The sequence below is a fragment of the Manis pentadactyla genome, chromosome 6 (genome assembly GCF_030020395.1).
Source record: "Manis pentadactyla isolate mManPen7 chromosome 6, mManPen7.hap1, whole genome shotgun sequence".
Lineage (NCBI taxonomy): Eukaryota > Metazoa > Chordata > Mammalia > Pholidota > Manidae > Manis > Manis pentadactyla.
The window spans coordinates 41,775,569-41,791,723 of record NC_080024.1 but is presented as its reverse complement, the minus strand read 5'-3'; the positions used below and the strand labels follow the sequence as shown (position 1 = coordinate 41,791,723).

Here is a 16,155-nt window from a genome sequence, read left to right as displayed (position 1 = left end):
AGGGAAAATTTCATCAAGAATTTTTTATTTAAATCAATTTTTTCTTCCCTTGATAGGTTTGCTTGTTTCCTCCCTATGGAGGGTAAACACCTCTTGGCGATAGCTACTGGACATTTTCAGGTAGTGTTAAAATTTGAGTGCTAATACTGTTTCATTGGAAAGGTTGCATGGAAACACATTCTGTCTCAGGAAATACCTCGTTTCATCAGCAGGATCCCCCTCTGCCTATTTCTGTTGCTCTTTGCCAGTGTACAGTATAAAACTGCTGCGGTTCTCCCCAAAGGCATCAGTAAGAGTCCATCATGATTTTCATTTAAGATTCAAAATTAAAATGGCTGCTTCGAAAGAGAGGTACCGATGCAACAATTGTTCTTATTTTAAATATAAGCAGACTGCTGTTAATCTATAGACCCAGTGGGAAATGGACTGATATACTTTGAAGACTTTTAGATTTGCCTCTCTTCAAGCAAAACACAGAATATCTTTATTTCATAATATTTCTCAGATAATTTATCCTAACTCAGTCTCTGGGTACTCAATAAAATGCCCTGAAACTTGTCAGATGTCATGTTTTCATCTATGAAGCACTTTAATTTGTGTATTAAGTTTCTTATATGACAGGATTTCTAATTCATGGTATTCAAATGGGAAAGAACATAGAAGCAAATCCTGCTGCCCCCAAGAGATCTGGTGTTTCTGTGTCATTAAAATCCAAGCAGCTTTCACAGCTAGTTTATCAGCCAGTCTCAGGTACAGCAGTAATTTAGATCAAGGTCATGTGTTTATCATTTCCATTCTTTTTCAATAATTTTATTTTAACTGTATCTCTAAACAGTATATTTTATTATTTGATGATATTCATTCATGTTAACATGTAATTCCATAGCCTCTTATGTAAACTGGTTTCTAAACTGGTAGAACTACTTCTTAGGAAAATTTGACAAACTCTAGTAAAATTCAAGATATGTGCATCCTACAACCCAGCAATTTTCTTCCCACCAATTATACCTAGCCTAGGAAATCTTTTGCATATGAGTACAAGGAGACATATACAAGAATTCATCATACCAGCATTGTTTTTAAGCAATTGGAAACTGCCTAATTATCTATGAACAGAATATGAGCAGAAAAACGGCATGCATTCTCCTTAGGATTATGAGGATAACTTCAAATATTATGTAATTGAGGTCTAAAAGGTTTAGATAATAACATCAGACTCACTAACAAATTTTAAATTTATTCCATTCCCAGCCAAATTTTGGTTTTAGGTTGGCTATGAGCACTTAGAGATTTTTCCTAAGTACTTAAGAATATATTTCATTCCTTTCAGGAAAGATAAGGACAAAATCATGGGTCATAGCTTCAATAGCATTATTAGTTTTACAAAGGAGAAAGTTCTTCTGTACCTGTAGTTATCTATGCACCCAGCCTATACTACTATCTATCTTTGCCAGTGAGAAGTAGGTAAGAGAGGTGTGTTTCTCCCTCTCATCTTATAGGTGAATAGATAAAACTCAAGAAAATTAAGATTGCTCAGGGTTACACAGGTATAGTTGATTATACTTAAATGCATCACTGCCTCTGGAAAATATTAATTAAAAACGCACAAATAGTGATTAAATAGCTTTCTCTTTTTTACAGGCACTGTTCCACACCCAAGGTTTATCAACTGCCCTTAAGATAGCCTGCCATTTCTGGGCCTGTTCTCTTCAGCTAATCTATGGTAAGCACCTTCAGCAGATGAATTGAGTTACAACTGACATGTCTGTCAAGCCTCTAGTAGATTATTTATAAAATCAGCTCAATACAGGCATACCTCAGAGATACTGGGTTCATTTCCAGACCACAGCAATACAGCAAATATTGCAAAAGAGCAAATCAAATGATATTTTTGGTTTCCCAGGACTTACAAAAGTTATACAGTGTAGCTTATTAGGTATACAGAAGCAGTATGTCTGAATAAAAAATCCATGTATATACCTGAAAGAAAAAATACTTTATTGCTAAAAAATGCTAACCATCAGCTGAGCTTTCAGGGATCTGTAATCACTGATTACAGATCACCATAACAAAGATAATGAAAAAGTTTGAAATGTTGTGAGTATTACCAAAATGTGATGGAAACATGAAGTGACCAAATACTGTAGAAAAAATGATATCAATGTTAGCACACATAATGTAGGTGGGGGAACATGGGAAAGGCAGTATATACAGAGAAGACAAGTAATGATTCTATAGCATCTTACTATGCTGATGGACAGTGACTGTAATGGGGTATGTGGGGGGACTTGATAATAGGGGGAGTCTAGTAACCATAATGTTCAAGTAATTATACATTAATGATATCAAAATTAAAAAATTAAAAAAATTAAATGTATCTATAGATTTATTTGATACAGGGTTGCCACAAACCTTCAATTTGTAAAATCTGTATAAAGTGAAGCGCAATAAAATGAGGTATGTCTGCAGCTGCCAAGCCTAACTGGACTTCACTTCATCCCATGTAGTCCAATGATCCTTGACTATTGCTGCACATGGAATCACCCCATAGCTTTCAGAAGTACTGAACCTACTCCCCAAGATTCCAATTGAATTGCTGTAGGGTGCAAGCCTTGTCATGGTGATTTTTTCCCTCATATTTTATTATGAACAATTTTAAAGATACAGAAAAGTTGAGAGAATTTTACTGTGAATGTATGTACACCCACCATCCAAATTCTACCATTAACATTTTTTGTACTTGCTTATCGCCTAACTATCCATCTTTCATTTTCATTTCCTCTATCCATCCACTTTCCTTTTCTCTTTTTCAGTATCAATGGGCAATAGTATATTGTTTTCAAATATAGAACACAGTGGTTCAACAGTTACCCGTTATTAAATCCCCAGCCCTTCCAGTGAGGGTACTATTTATCAATGTAGGAAGACGTTACAGAATCATTAATTGTATTCTCTTTGCTTAACTACCATTCCTGTGACCAACGTCTATTGTGATTGCAAATTATTGTGCCCCAATATCCCCTTTACCCTCTCTCCAACCCCCAACCCCTCCCCCTTGGTAACCACTAGTCCCTTCTCAGTGTCTATGAATCTGCTGCGATTTTGTTCCTTCTGTTTTGCTTTGTTTTTATACTCCACATATAAACAAAATCATTTGGTATTTGTCTTTCCCGCTTGATATACAGTCTTACAAAGGTTCACATGAGCAACATTGTGGTTACTACATTCCCCCCTATTATCAAGTCCCCACCACATGCCCTATTATAGTCACTGTCCATCAGTTAGATGCTATAGAATCACTAGTCTTCTCTGTGCTATACTGTCTTCCCTGTGCCCCTCCCTGCCCGCCCCCTGCACATTATGTGTGCTAATCTTAATGCCCCTTTTTCCTCTTATCCCTCCCTTCCCACCCATCCTCCCCAGTCCCTTTCCCTTTGGTAACACTTAGTCCATTCTTGGGTTCTGTGAGTCTGCTGCTGTTTTGTTCCTTCAGTTTTTGCTTTGTTGTTATACTCCACAGATGAGTGAAATCATTTGGTATTTGTCTTTCTCTGCCTGGCTTATTTCACTGAGCATAATACCCTCTAACTCCATCCATGTTGTTGCAAATGGGTAGGATTTGTTTTCTTCTTATGGCTGAATAATATTCCATTGTGTATATGTACCACCTCTTTATCCATTTATCTACTGATGGACACTTAGGTTGCGTCCATCTCTTGGCTATTGTAAATAGTGCTGCGATAAACATAGGAGTGCATATGTCTTTTTGAATCTGTGATCTTGATTTTTTCAGGTAAATTCCTAGGAGTGGAATTCCTCGGTCAAATGGTATTTCTATTTTTAGTTTTTTGAGGAACCTCCATATTGCTTTCCACAATGGTTGAACTAGTTTACATTCCCACCAGCAGTCTGTAGGAGGGTTCCCCTTTCTCCACATACTCGCCAGCATCTGTTATTTCTTGTCTTTTGGATAGAGGCTATCTTAACTGGTGTGAAGTGATATCTAATTGTCATTTTAATTTGCATTTCTCTGATGGTTAGCAATGTGGAGGATCTTTTCATGTGCTTGTCAACCATCTGTATTTCTTCTTTGGAAAAGCATCTGTTCAGGTATCTACCCATTTTTTAATCGGGTTATTTGTGTTTTGGGTGTTGAGGCATGTGAGTTCTTTATATATTTTGGATGTTAACCCCTTATCAGATGAGTCACTTATGAATATATTCTCCCATATTGTAAGGTGCCTTTTTGTCCTGCTGATGGCATCCTTTGCTGTACAGAAGATTTTAGTTTGGTGTAGTACCACTTATTCATTTTTTATTTTATTTCCCTTGCCTGTGGAGATGTGTCCAAGAAAAAGTTTCTCATGTTTATGTTCAAGAAATTTTTGCCTGTGTTTCTTTCTAACAGTTTTGTGGTTTCATGACTTACATTCAGGTCTTTGATCCAGTTTGAGTTTACCTTTGTGTATAGGGTTAGACAATAAATTGGTTTCATTTTCTGACATGTAGCTGTCCAGTTTTCCATACACCAGTTGTTGAAGAGGCTGTCATTTCCCCATTGTATATTCACGGCTCCTTTATCATACATTAATTGACCATATATGTGTGGGTTTATATCTGGGATCTCTATTCTGTTCCATTGATCTATGGGTTCGTTCTTGTGCCAGTACCAAATTGTTTTGTTTACTGTGGTTTTGTAGTAGAGCTTAAAGTCAGGGAGCATAATCCCTCCAGCTCTGTTCTTCCTTCTCAGTATTGCTTTGGCTATTTGGGTTCTTTTATGGTTCCATATGAATTTTAGAACTATTTATTCTAGTTCATTGAAGAATGCTTTTGGTGTTTTGATAGGGATTGCACTGAATCTGTAGACTGCCTTAGACAGGATGGCCATTTTGACAATATTAATTCTTCCTGTCCATGTGCACAGATTTCCTTTTTTGTTGTTTTCTATAATTTCTCTCATGAGGGTCTTATAGTTTCCAGAGTAGAGATCTTTCACCTCATTGGTTAGGTTTATTCCTAGCTCTTTTATTCTTTCTGATGCAATTTTAAGTGGAGTTGTTTTCCTGATTTCTCTTTCTGCTAGTTCGTTGTTAGTATATAGGAATGGAAGATATTTCTGTGTATTAATTTTGTATCTTGCAACGTTTGAATTCAGCTGTTAGTTCTAGTAGTTTTTTGGTAGAGATGTTAGGGTTTTCTATGTAAAATATCATGTCATCTGCAAATAGTGAGAGTTTAACTACTTCCTTACCAATTTGGATGCCTTTTATCTCTGTGTTGTCTGATTGCCTTGGCTAGAACCTCCAGTATTGTGTTGAATGAAAGTGGGGAGAGTGGGCATCGTTGTCTTGTTACCGATCTTAGAGAAAAAGCTTTCAGCTTTTCTCTACTGAGTATGATGTTGGCTGTGGGTTTGTGATATATGGCCTTAATTAGGTTGAGGTATGTATCTTCTATACCCATTTCTTGAGAGTTTTTATCATGAATGGATGTTGAATTTTGTCGCATACTTTTTCAGCATCTATGGAGATGATCATGTGGTTCCTGTCCTTCTTTTTGTTAATGTGGTGGATGATGTTGATGGATTCTAGAATGTTGTACCATCCTTGCATCCCTAGAATAAATCCTGCTTGTTCATGATGGATGATCATTTTGATGTATTTTTGAATTTGGTTTGCTAATATTTTGTTGAGTATTTTTGCGTCTATGTTCATCAGGGATATTTGTCTGTAATTTCCTTTTTTTGTGGTGTCTTTACCTAGTTTTGGTATTAGAGTGATGCTGGCCTCATAGAATGAGTTCAGAAGTATTCCCTCCTCTTCTACTCTTTGGAAAACTTAAAGGAGGATGGGTATTAGGTCTTCACTAAATGAGGAAATTCAGTGGTGAACCCATCTGGTCCAGGAGTTTTGTTTTTAGGTAGTTTTTTGATTACCACTTCAATTTCGTTGCTGGTAATTGGTCTGTTCAGATTTTCTGTTTCTTCCTGGGTCAGCCTTGGAAGATTGTATTTTTCTAGAAAGTTGTCAATTTCTTCTAGGTTATCCAGTTTGTTAGCATATAATTTTTCACAGTATTCTCTAATAATTCTTTGTACTTCTGTGGTGTCCATAGTGATTTTTCCTTTCTCATTTCAGATTCTGTTTATGTGTGTAGACTCTCTTTTTTTCTTGATAATTCTGGCTATGGGTTTATGTATTTTGTTTATTTTCTCTAAGAACCAGCTCTTGCTTTCATTGATTCTTTCTATTGTTTTATTCTTCTCAATTTTATTTATTTTTGCTCTAATCTTTATTATGTCCCTCCTTCTACTGACTTTGGGCCTCATTTGTTCTTCTTTTTCTAGTTTCGTTAATTGTGAGTTTAGATTGCTCATATGGGATTGTTCCTCTTTCCTGAGGTAGGCCTGTATTGCAATATACTTTCCTCTCAGCACGGCCTCCGCTGCATGCACAGATTTTGCAGTGTTGAGTTATTGTTGTCATTTGTCTCAATATATTGCTTGATCTCTTTTTATTTAGTCATTGATCCATTGGTTATTTAGGAACATGTTGTGAAGACTCCATGTGTTTGTGGGATTTTTCACTTTCTTTCCATAATTTATTTCTAGTTTCATACCTTTGTGGTCTGAGAAACTGGTTGGTACAATTTCAATCTTTTTGAATTTACCAAGGCTCTTTTTGTGGCCTAGTATATGATCTATTATTGAAAATGTTCCATGTGCACTTGAGAAGAATGTGTATTCTGCTGCTTTTGGGTATAGAGTTCTGTAGATGTCTGTTAGGTCCATCTGTTCTAATGTCTTGTTCAGTGCCTCTGTCTTCTTACTTATTTTCTGTCTGGTTGTTCTGTCTTTCAGAGTGGGTAGGGTGTTGAAGTCTCCTATAATGAATGCATTGCATTCTATTTCCCCTTTTAATTCTGTTAGTATTTGTTTCACATATGTAGGTGCTCTTGTGTTGGGCACATAGATATTTATAATGGTTAAATCTTCTTGTTGGATTGACCCTTTTATCATTATGTAAGGTCCTTCTTTGTCTCTTGTGACTTTCTTTCTTTTGAAGTCTATTTAGTCTGATACAAGTACTGTAACACCTGCTTTTTTCTCCCTATTAGTTGCATTAAATATATATTTTCATCCCTTAACTTTTAGCCTTTGTATGTCTTTGGGTTTAAAGTGAGTCTCATGCAAGCAGCATATAGATGGGTCCTGTTTTTTTATCCATTCAGTGACTCTATGTCTTTTGGTTGGTGCATTCAGTCTATTTACATTAGGATGATGATCGATCGGTATGTACTTCTCGCCATTGTAGGCTTTAGATTTGTGATTACCAAAGGTTCAAGGTTAACTTCTTACTATCTAAGAGTCTAACTTACCTCACTTAATATGCTATTAAAAACACAATCTAAAAGTTTTCTACTTCCTCCTCCTTTTTCTTCCTCCTCCATTCTTTATGTATTAGGTTTCATATTCTGTACTCTTTGTCTATCCCTTGATTGACTTTGTGGATAGTTAATTTTGCATTTCCTTTGTAATTAGCTGTTCTACTTTCTTTACTGTGGTTTTATTACCTCTGGTGACAGCTATTAAACCTTAGGAACACTTCCATCTATAGCAGTCCCTCAAAAATAGACTGTAGAGATGGTCTGTGGGAGGTAAATTCTCTCAGCTTTTGCTTATCTGGAAATTACTTAATCCCTCCTTCAAATGTAAACAATAATCTTGCTGGATAAAGTAATCTCGGTTTGAGGCCCTTCTTCTTCATTGCATTAAATACATCATGCCACTCCCTTCTGGCCTGTAAGGTTTCTGCTGAGAAGTCTGATGATAGCCTGATGGGCTTTTCTTTGTATGTGATCTTATTTCTCTCTGTGCTTGCTTTTAATACACTGTCCTTATCCTTGATCTTTGCCATTTTAATTACTATATGTCTTGGTGTTGTCTTCCTAGGGTCCATTGTGTTTGGAGATCTGTGCACTTCCATGGCCTGCGAGACTATCTCCTTCCACAGATTGGGGAAGTTTTCAGCAATTACCTCCTCAAAGAAACTTTGTGTCCCTTTTACTCTCTCTTCTTCTTCTGGTACCCCTATAATGCAAATATTTTTTCATTTGGATTTGTCACACAGTTCTCTCAATATTCTTTCATTCTTAAAGATCCTTTTTTTCTTTCTGTGCCTCAGCTTATTTGTATTCCTCTTCTCTAGTTTCTATTTAATTTATCATCTCCTCCACTGTATCTAATCTGCTTTTAATACCCTCCATTGTGCTCTTCAACAGTTGGTTCTCCGACTGCAATTCTTTCCTGATTTCTTGAATATTTTTCAGTACCTCGATTAGCATGTTAATGATTTTTATTTTGAACTCCCTTTCAGGAAGATTCATGAGGTCGATGTCATTTAAATCTTTCTCAGGAGTTATACTAATAATTTTACTTTGAACTAGGTTTCTTTGGCATTTCATATTTGTATATGGCGCCCTCTAGTGCCCAGAAGCTCTACTCTTTGGAGCTGCTCAGTCCCTGAAGCAATGTCCAGAGTTGCAGGGGAGTGGTATTGGTGCCTGGGGGAGGAAAGAGCTGTTTCCTGCCTCCCAGCTGCTATGCCTGTCTCCCCTGCCTGAACCAGTGGGCCCAGCCCACAGGTATAAGCCTCTATGCTTTGTGTTTGTAGTTGCTGTAGACAGGTCTTTCCTCTGGCTGGCCAAATGCCAGGGTCGGGTTTGCCGGTTTGTGAGTAGGGTGTGGCTGACTGGGAGAAAGGCACAGTAGGCTGCATATCATGGAGGGGGTCCTTGGAGCTGTGTAGGGAGCCAGGGAACTGAAGCACCTGAAGATCGTGAAAGCTCCCAACCTGTTGGGCAGAGTGCACCCAGGCAATCTTGTCTACCTATACTTTCTCCTGTGTAGTAAGCTCTATGCATTTCTTACCCCTTTAGCAGCCCTCTTGCTGTTAGGAAGTCTCTCAGACTGCCTGCCTTTCTTTTGTCCCAGAGCAACTGGATATGGATCCCTGCTTTCCACAAGTGGCTGGAACCTCAGTGTCTCCAGGAATTCTGCCTGTCTTAGCTTTCCAACCACCTAATCATGAGAGTACCATCAAATCATCATGAAATGTAGGTTTGTGCTCCCAGAGCAGGTCTCCCTGGAGCTGGTATTCGGCAGTCCCAGGCCTCCACTCCCTCCCTGCTCTGTTTCTCTTCCTCCCGCCAGCGAGCTAGGGTGGGAAAAGGCCTTGGGTTGTGCTGGGCCATGGCTTTGGTACATTAACCTGCTCTGTGAGGTCTGCTCTTTTCTCCAGGTGTATGCAGTCCTGTGCAGTCCTCTTTCCTGTTGCTCTTTCAGGATTAGTTGTATTAATTATATTTTTTTATTATATGCAGTTTTAGGAGGAAGCCTCTGTCTCATCTTTCATGACATCTTTAATCCTCTCTCTAATCAGCCATTTATGTTCTGAAGCATTATTAAAGGCAATCACTCTGCTTTATGTTCATCAGAATTAGATTTTATGTACATCTAATCTCTTAGAAAGATACATACCACATTTATTTTGTCTTTGTGTAGCCCTCTGTTATGGGCTGAACTGTATTTTCCCAAAATTCATATGTTGAAGACCCAGCATCTCAAAATGTTACTGTATTTGGAGATAGGGCTTTTCAAGAGGTGCCTGAGCCATAATGAAGCTGTTAGGGTGAGCCCTAATACAACCTGACTGGTGTCCTTGTAAAAAGAGAGGACTGGGAATAATTGTTACTCAGGACATGTACACACAAAGGCAAGACAGGACATGGTGAGAGGCAGTCATAGGCAAGCCAAGCAGAGAGGAATAACCAAGCCTGCCAACACTTTGATCCTGGACTTCATACCCCCAGAAAATATGAGGAAGGATATTTCTGTTGTTTAGTCCACCCTCTGTGGTGTTTTTTTATGGCAGTCCTAGCACACTAATACATCCTTCCTGCTTCAATACCCTCAAAATGCCTTTTGACTAGGATGATCCTTTTGCAGGTCCTTGACAGGTCAATGAAAATTTAAGATTTTATCACAGCACTCAGAATTAAGGCTTTCCCAATAAAAAGTAATGATAAATTGCAATGATAGTCTCTTAAACAAATAGTGCTGGAACTGGAATAGATATAGATATAGAAATAGATCTCACATCTTTCACAAAAATTCAATATGTACCATAGACCTAAATGTAAAATGTGAAACTATAAAACTTCTAAAAGATAACAGAGGAGAACAATCTTGGTGACTTTTGGTTTAGAGATGACTTTTAAGTTATAACACCAAAAGTACAATCCCTGAAAGAAAATACTGGCAAGATTTTCATAAGGATTTCATTAAAATGAGAAGCTTCTACTCTGGCAAATAAGCATACAAGAAGATGTTCAGTACCGTATGTCATTAGGTAATTAAAAATTAAAACAAGATACCACTACACAGCTATTAGAATGGCAAAAATTAAAAACACTGACCACACCAAATGCTGGTGAGCATGTGAAGTGACAGGAACTCACATTTGTTGCTGATGGGAATATAAAATGGTACCACTTTGGAAAACAGGCTGGCTGTTTCTTACAAAGCTAAACATAAGCTTACCATACGATTGAGCAATTGTGCTGTAGGTATTTACCCAAATGAGTAGAAAACATGTTCACACAAAAACCTGCATATATATATGAATGTTTATAGTGGCTTTATTCATAACTTAGAAGCAACTACAATGTTCTTCAATAGGCAAGTGGATAAACTGTGATACAGCCATTCAGTGGAATATTGTTTAACAATAAAATACATTATTAAACGCAAAAAGACAAGAAGGAATTTTAAATGCATATGCTGAATGAAAGGAGCCAGTCCAGAAAGGCTATACATTGTATGATTCCAACAATATCAAAACTACAGGGACAGTGAAAAGATCAGTGGTTGCCTGAGGCAAGGAAGAGAGGTGGGCAGGGATGAATACACAGAGCACACAGCATTTTTCAGGCAGTGAAACTATCTGTTTGATACTGTAATGAACAAAGAGTGAACCTTAATGTAAACTGTGGACTTTAGTTCATTATGATGTATGAGTATTGGCTCATCAGATGTAATGAATGGATGGATAACAGTAAAATAAGATACTAGTAATTCTCCATCTCCTGAGGATGGAGAAAGCAGGTTTACAGGAACTTTGTTTTCTGTGTAATTTTTCTATAAAATTAAAACTTCTCTTAAAAAAAGTCTAACCATCTAAAAAACAATGTGCTAAACTTTATACATTTTAACTATGAACAATCATGCTTTTATCATCAAATATTGACAAAGTACATAAGAGAATTTTCCAGATAGCTACACTTACCACCTTTAGCATTGTAATTCATAATTTAAAAAACAATTTTGAGAGAAAATTTTTCTAAAAAGTATCTATTTGTCTGTTTTGCATAAGAGTATTTTTAAAATAATTTGACCTTTTTGATATGGATGAACATCAATTATTATTCTGGAATATTGGGGTTTTTAGGCCACTGTTAGAGTATAATGAGTTAGTAATTCTGGCTCTTCTACTGTTTTCAGCTGCAAATTTTTAGTCTGACAACTTTTAGCAGCCACCTTCTTCACAATTTCTAGCCTGTTATCTACTAAACTTAGGCTGAAATGGTTTCAAGATCAAATTAGATGAGCAGGCTTATTATAAGCTTTTTAAACACAGCTTTAGTTTAAAATGTCTTTTTATGAAGACGTTCATTTAACTCTACCTGTATGGGTGACCATATAAATTCTGTGGCAACTATTCCCCTCCTGACTCAGAGAGCATTTATGTTTTATTTCTGGTTTTAGGGCCGTATTGAGGCAAAAGAAGTCCTAATGACATATAAGGGCAGGCACTTTCACTTAAATTTAATGTCGCATATTTAAAAAAAATCTTCCTACTACACAATCACATGTTTTTCTTATTCTTTAGAAGTATTTTTCATTCTATCTACTTTCTTGACTTCCTCTCGGAAATTCCAGTGTCCCCCTGCTCCCAGAATCTTTTTATGTTACCTCCTGAATTCTCAGGTTCATTTTACGTTTTGTGGTCTTCAGTTCCTCTTCAATAATGGCTGCATTTTTTTAAAAGGAGGAGGAGGAAAGTTTATAAATAATTTGAAATGATAGGAAGAAATGTCTATAGGTACCTCAGTTTGAATCTAGTCTGTTTTCTGGCAATGTATAAATGCTATTCTGAACATGGCTATAAATATTTCTTACTGTGAGTCTGAAGTAATTATTACAATGAGATATTTGTAGAAGTTATTTTATTACTTTGATTCATGACTTCTATCATTTCCCCTTTTAGATCACAAAGAGTGATTAGTTACACTCACTTGCTATATGTTTCAATATTCAGAGGAGAACCTGGTAATTGGTAGAAAGTTTTCTTAGAGGATATATTCCTATTTTTTTTGGTAAGTACTCTATTTCTTCTAACTTCAAGTATTAACCATGTTAGGAGTTGAGGATCAAAAACACAGCTTTCACTATTTATTCTCTTTTATATTATTAGTAATGGTGCCACAACCTGGAATGTAAACCTCAAAGTCATTTTTGCCTTCTTTATACCTTCAGCTCCTATCCAGTGCCATGTTCTACCTGATACTTCTTCACACAATATTCCTCTTTCTTTTCAAAATGCCACAACCCTATGTCAAACCTAATAAGACTCAGGCCTCAAATAATGCAATGATTCCTAATCGGTTTCCCTGACTCCAAGCTTTTCTCTTATAAGCAATATTCTACATTATTGCCAGATTAGTTTTCCTGTTTTCATTTCATCACTTATCAAAAAGCTCAGTCACTATAGGATCAAGCCCAACTTATTCTTGATTTTGAGATTCCTTATAATGTGATCTCTAGTTAATTTCCAGCTTATTTCCTGAGAACAAATCCTCACTCCTGTCGGGCTACCTTATGCATTTCCCCCCAACCACACCCAGTGAAAGATCTGTGTTCAAACTTGGGTTACAGAAAGAAGACAGGGAAGTGTGATCCTGGAGAAGTGCCTTCTCTCTGCATCCCAGTATGCTTATCATCAAAGTGGGGACAATAGTCTGTATCATGAGATTTTACAAAGATTAAACAAAATAACATGTTTAACATCTACTATACTGCCTGGCTCAGGAAGGGAAAACAAAATTGTCCGTTTATTTTCCTGCCTTTATTCTTAGCTGCCTCTGCGTGTATTCCTTGAAATGTCCTCACCTCTTTACTTTGCCTTCTAAAGGTTCAGCTCAAGTCCCCCTCCTAGTCTAATCTGGATATGGCAAAGCACCCTCTCATCCCCACCTGAACACAAAACATGACTCTTCAATATTCTCTACTGCTCTTTCCTGTCCTTTAATATTTCCTATGCCTTATTGTTTCTCTGTAATTTTTCATGCTCTGCCTTGTTCTCCCAGCCAGGAAAGAAACTCTTGAAGAGCACAGACTCTACTTCAGATCTCTGGATCCTCACAGTCACATGTACAGGATAAGGACTCTATAAGTACTCAATTACTGATAACACACAGTAGTTGAGGCTATCAATGGAGATACACTTCTAACATCAAGAATCCTCACATCAACATCACCTATTTTTAAAAGTCAATTTTATGGGTCAGTTGCCTCCTCCAGCTGACACTTAACAGTGAATTTGTGTTTCATGACTCTGGATTCAAACCTTAACCTCTGAGGCAATCTCCAGAGTGTCAGTCAACCTTTGCACTTCGTCTTGTGCCTTGTCTTCTTATTTTACATATCATAGTTGCTGGCACAAATCCATCACTTTAAGGTGCAATAGCTTCAGGTCCTTGGAATGCTCCTCCTGTACGGTTTTCAGCTGATCCTTCAAAAAAGCTACCAGACAGCACAGGAGGGTCATTGAGCAGTTGAAATAAGATCAGGAAGGGAAAAGAATCATAAACCCATCAAGCACCCATACAAAACCAAATTGCTGATGATTCTCTTCTCTCTGTACCTGTTTTCTGTGGATTCAAATCCTTTTCAGTTTGCAGGCAAAAGATGTTCATTTTCAAGAACTGGATAAGACTTTCTAGATGGCACATTCTATTTACCAGAAACTCACAGTACTTCCATAAAATATCCATTTTTCCTGAACAAAATACTTCATTTTGCATAGGTCTAATGATGTTCTGGCTCACAGGCTCTTCCAAACATTTTGGAGCTCCCAACTGACTTCTGGACAAAGATTCCAATGTAACATTATGATGCAATGCAATGCATACTATGGTAATACCAATCACTGAAACATTTCTACTAAGAATAAAGATTCCTTAGTTAACAAGCATCTGTTACCTCCTCCAAATGTAAATATAGAGGGAACTATTAGGTAAAAGAGACCAAGGTGAGATGGGTGAAGATCACTGACTTTAATTGTTGTTTATTTTACTTTGAAGTTTTTGTAAACTTTTTTTTTTTGTGTGTGGAAAATCAAGTGATACATAAAACATGTAAAATGCTAATCCTAAAATGATGAACTTAGAGTTAACGTTAGCATTGAAGCAATATATTCACATGTTTTAGAAAAATGTTAAGGTCATAATAAAACCTATTATGTTCCTATTTTGCTTCCAACATACTCAACATTTGTGCAAATTTAATTTTTAACTGCTGTAGAGTTACTTATTCTGTGGGTGTTATAATACCAATTATACTAACTTTAGGTCTTTGTGAAAGACATCATGAAATACATATTTAATTTTAAGAAAATCATACCAGTAAATTGGATATTGGCTACTTAAGCACCTAGGCCACTGATAATCAATCTTTTAATGGCAATAACTTCTTCAGCAGCACAAGGGGAAAAATGGTTCTTTTTCTGAGTACCTCATTTTAAATTGTGAATTTTCTTAGGACTTAAAACTTCTCTTTTAATTTACAAAAAACTGGGAAAAGCAAATGAAGACCATATTAATGGCATGAATCAAGTTTAGATGTTCACCTTAACTAATATCAAAGTCTATTTTTGAATTAGAAAATAACCAAAATTTTTCCTAATTACACAAAAAATTAATTATGCTTTTGTAAATCACGTGTTGAAGGTGAACAGGATATCAAAGTTTTGCAATTAACACACTTTAAGTATCTATTTAGGAGAGTAGTGGTAGTAGCTCTATTACAACATTACAACTCTTTCTCTTGCAATATGTTAAAAATTAATATTCATATGGAAACTCAATTCTTTTGTAAATACCTAGTTCATCTGCAAACATCTAAACTGTGACTACTTATTTATAGCCAGTGGAGCAAAACTGTTCAAATTAGAGAGATCTGTTTCATTTTTCATGTTACCTTTTTTCACCAAAGTCTACCATAATTAGGTCATCCCTCGGGGAACTGGTCTGTTCTTCAACGATTCTCAACCTTTGCTGAAGAACTGTGAATGTTGTAGCACTGATGTGGGTTGGAGAGAGGACTGGTCCGGTCATTGTAGTATCTATATGCACCTGAGATTAAAGTCACAATATTAGTGTAGTAGGTTGTATGGTTGTGCAAAATAGTCACTGCCCCTTCCTGTGGGAGGATTATACATCCTGTGTGTTGAGTTCAGGATGGCCATGTGTCCTGCTTTGGCCAATTAAAAGAGGGTGGAAGCTTTAAAAGCCAACTTGTCATTCACTATCTCTTTCTTTTCCCTCCTCCAAGATGAGCAATTTCTCAGACAGGGCCTGTTCCTGGTGCCAGAGTGAAGATGACATGAAGCAGAGCCATGATCCCACAACACCCAGTGTGAGTGGGCAGTAAACATATAAGCCATTGGGATGCTGAGTAGTTTGCTATTGCATCATAACCTAGTCTATCCTAGCTGCTACTATTAGACACACACTAGGGCTTGTGACTTGGTTGAGGAAATTACCAGCCATTACCAGCTGTTATCATTTTAACATATTCCCATCCAACATGTCTGAAAAAATACTGCATTTGAACATCTGAGCAGCCAACAAATAGATTTACCAACTACATTGGAGCAGGGGTTTAAAAAATAATTTGCAAACTTAACCTCATAGCAAAGACTCTTCTACAGCTATTGATATCACATTTCCAGACATCTCTCTCCAAACCACATGAGAGTATATGAGAGTAGTGAGATTACTCTTTCAGTATGAGTCACAGAAGCAGAATTAGCT

General features: G+C 36.8%; 1 protein-coding gene across 2 annotated transcripts in view; it reads left to right on the top strand.

Moving 5' to 3' along the window:
• LOC130678870 (GPI inositol-deacylase-like) overlaps positions 1-16,155 on the top strand; it is a 116,254-nt gene that overhangs the window by 54,229 nt on the left and 45,870 nt on the right. The window contains exons 3-4 of one of the 2 annotated variants that reach the window (XM_057503737.1): positions 57-120; positions 1,642-1,723. The exons of the other annotated variant lie outside the window; for it this stretch is intronic. Of the exons in view, the coding sequence (XP_057359720.1) occupies positions 57-120; positions 1,642-1,723 (146 nt within the window). The remainder of the gene's footprint in view (positions 1-56; positions 121-1,641; positions 1,724-16,155) is intronic. 2 annotated transcript variants of the gene reach the window in all.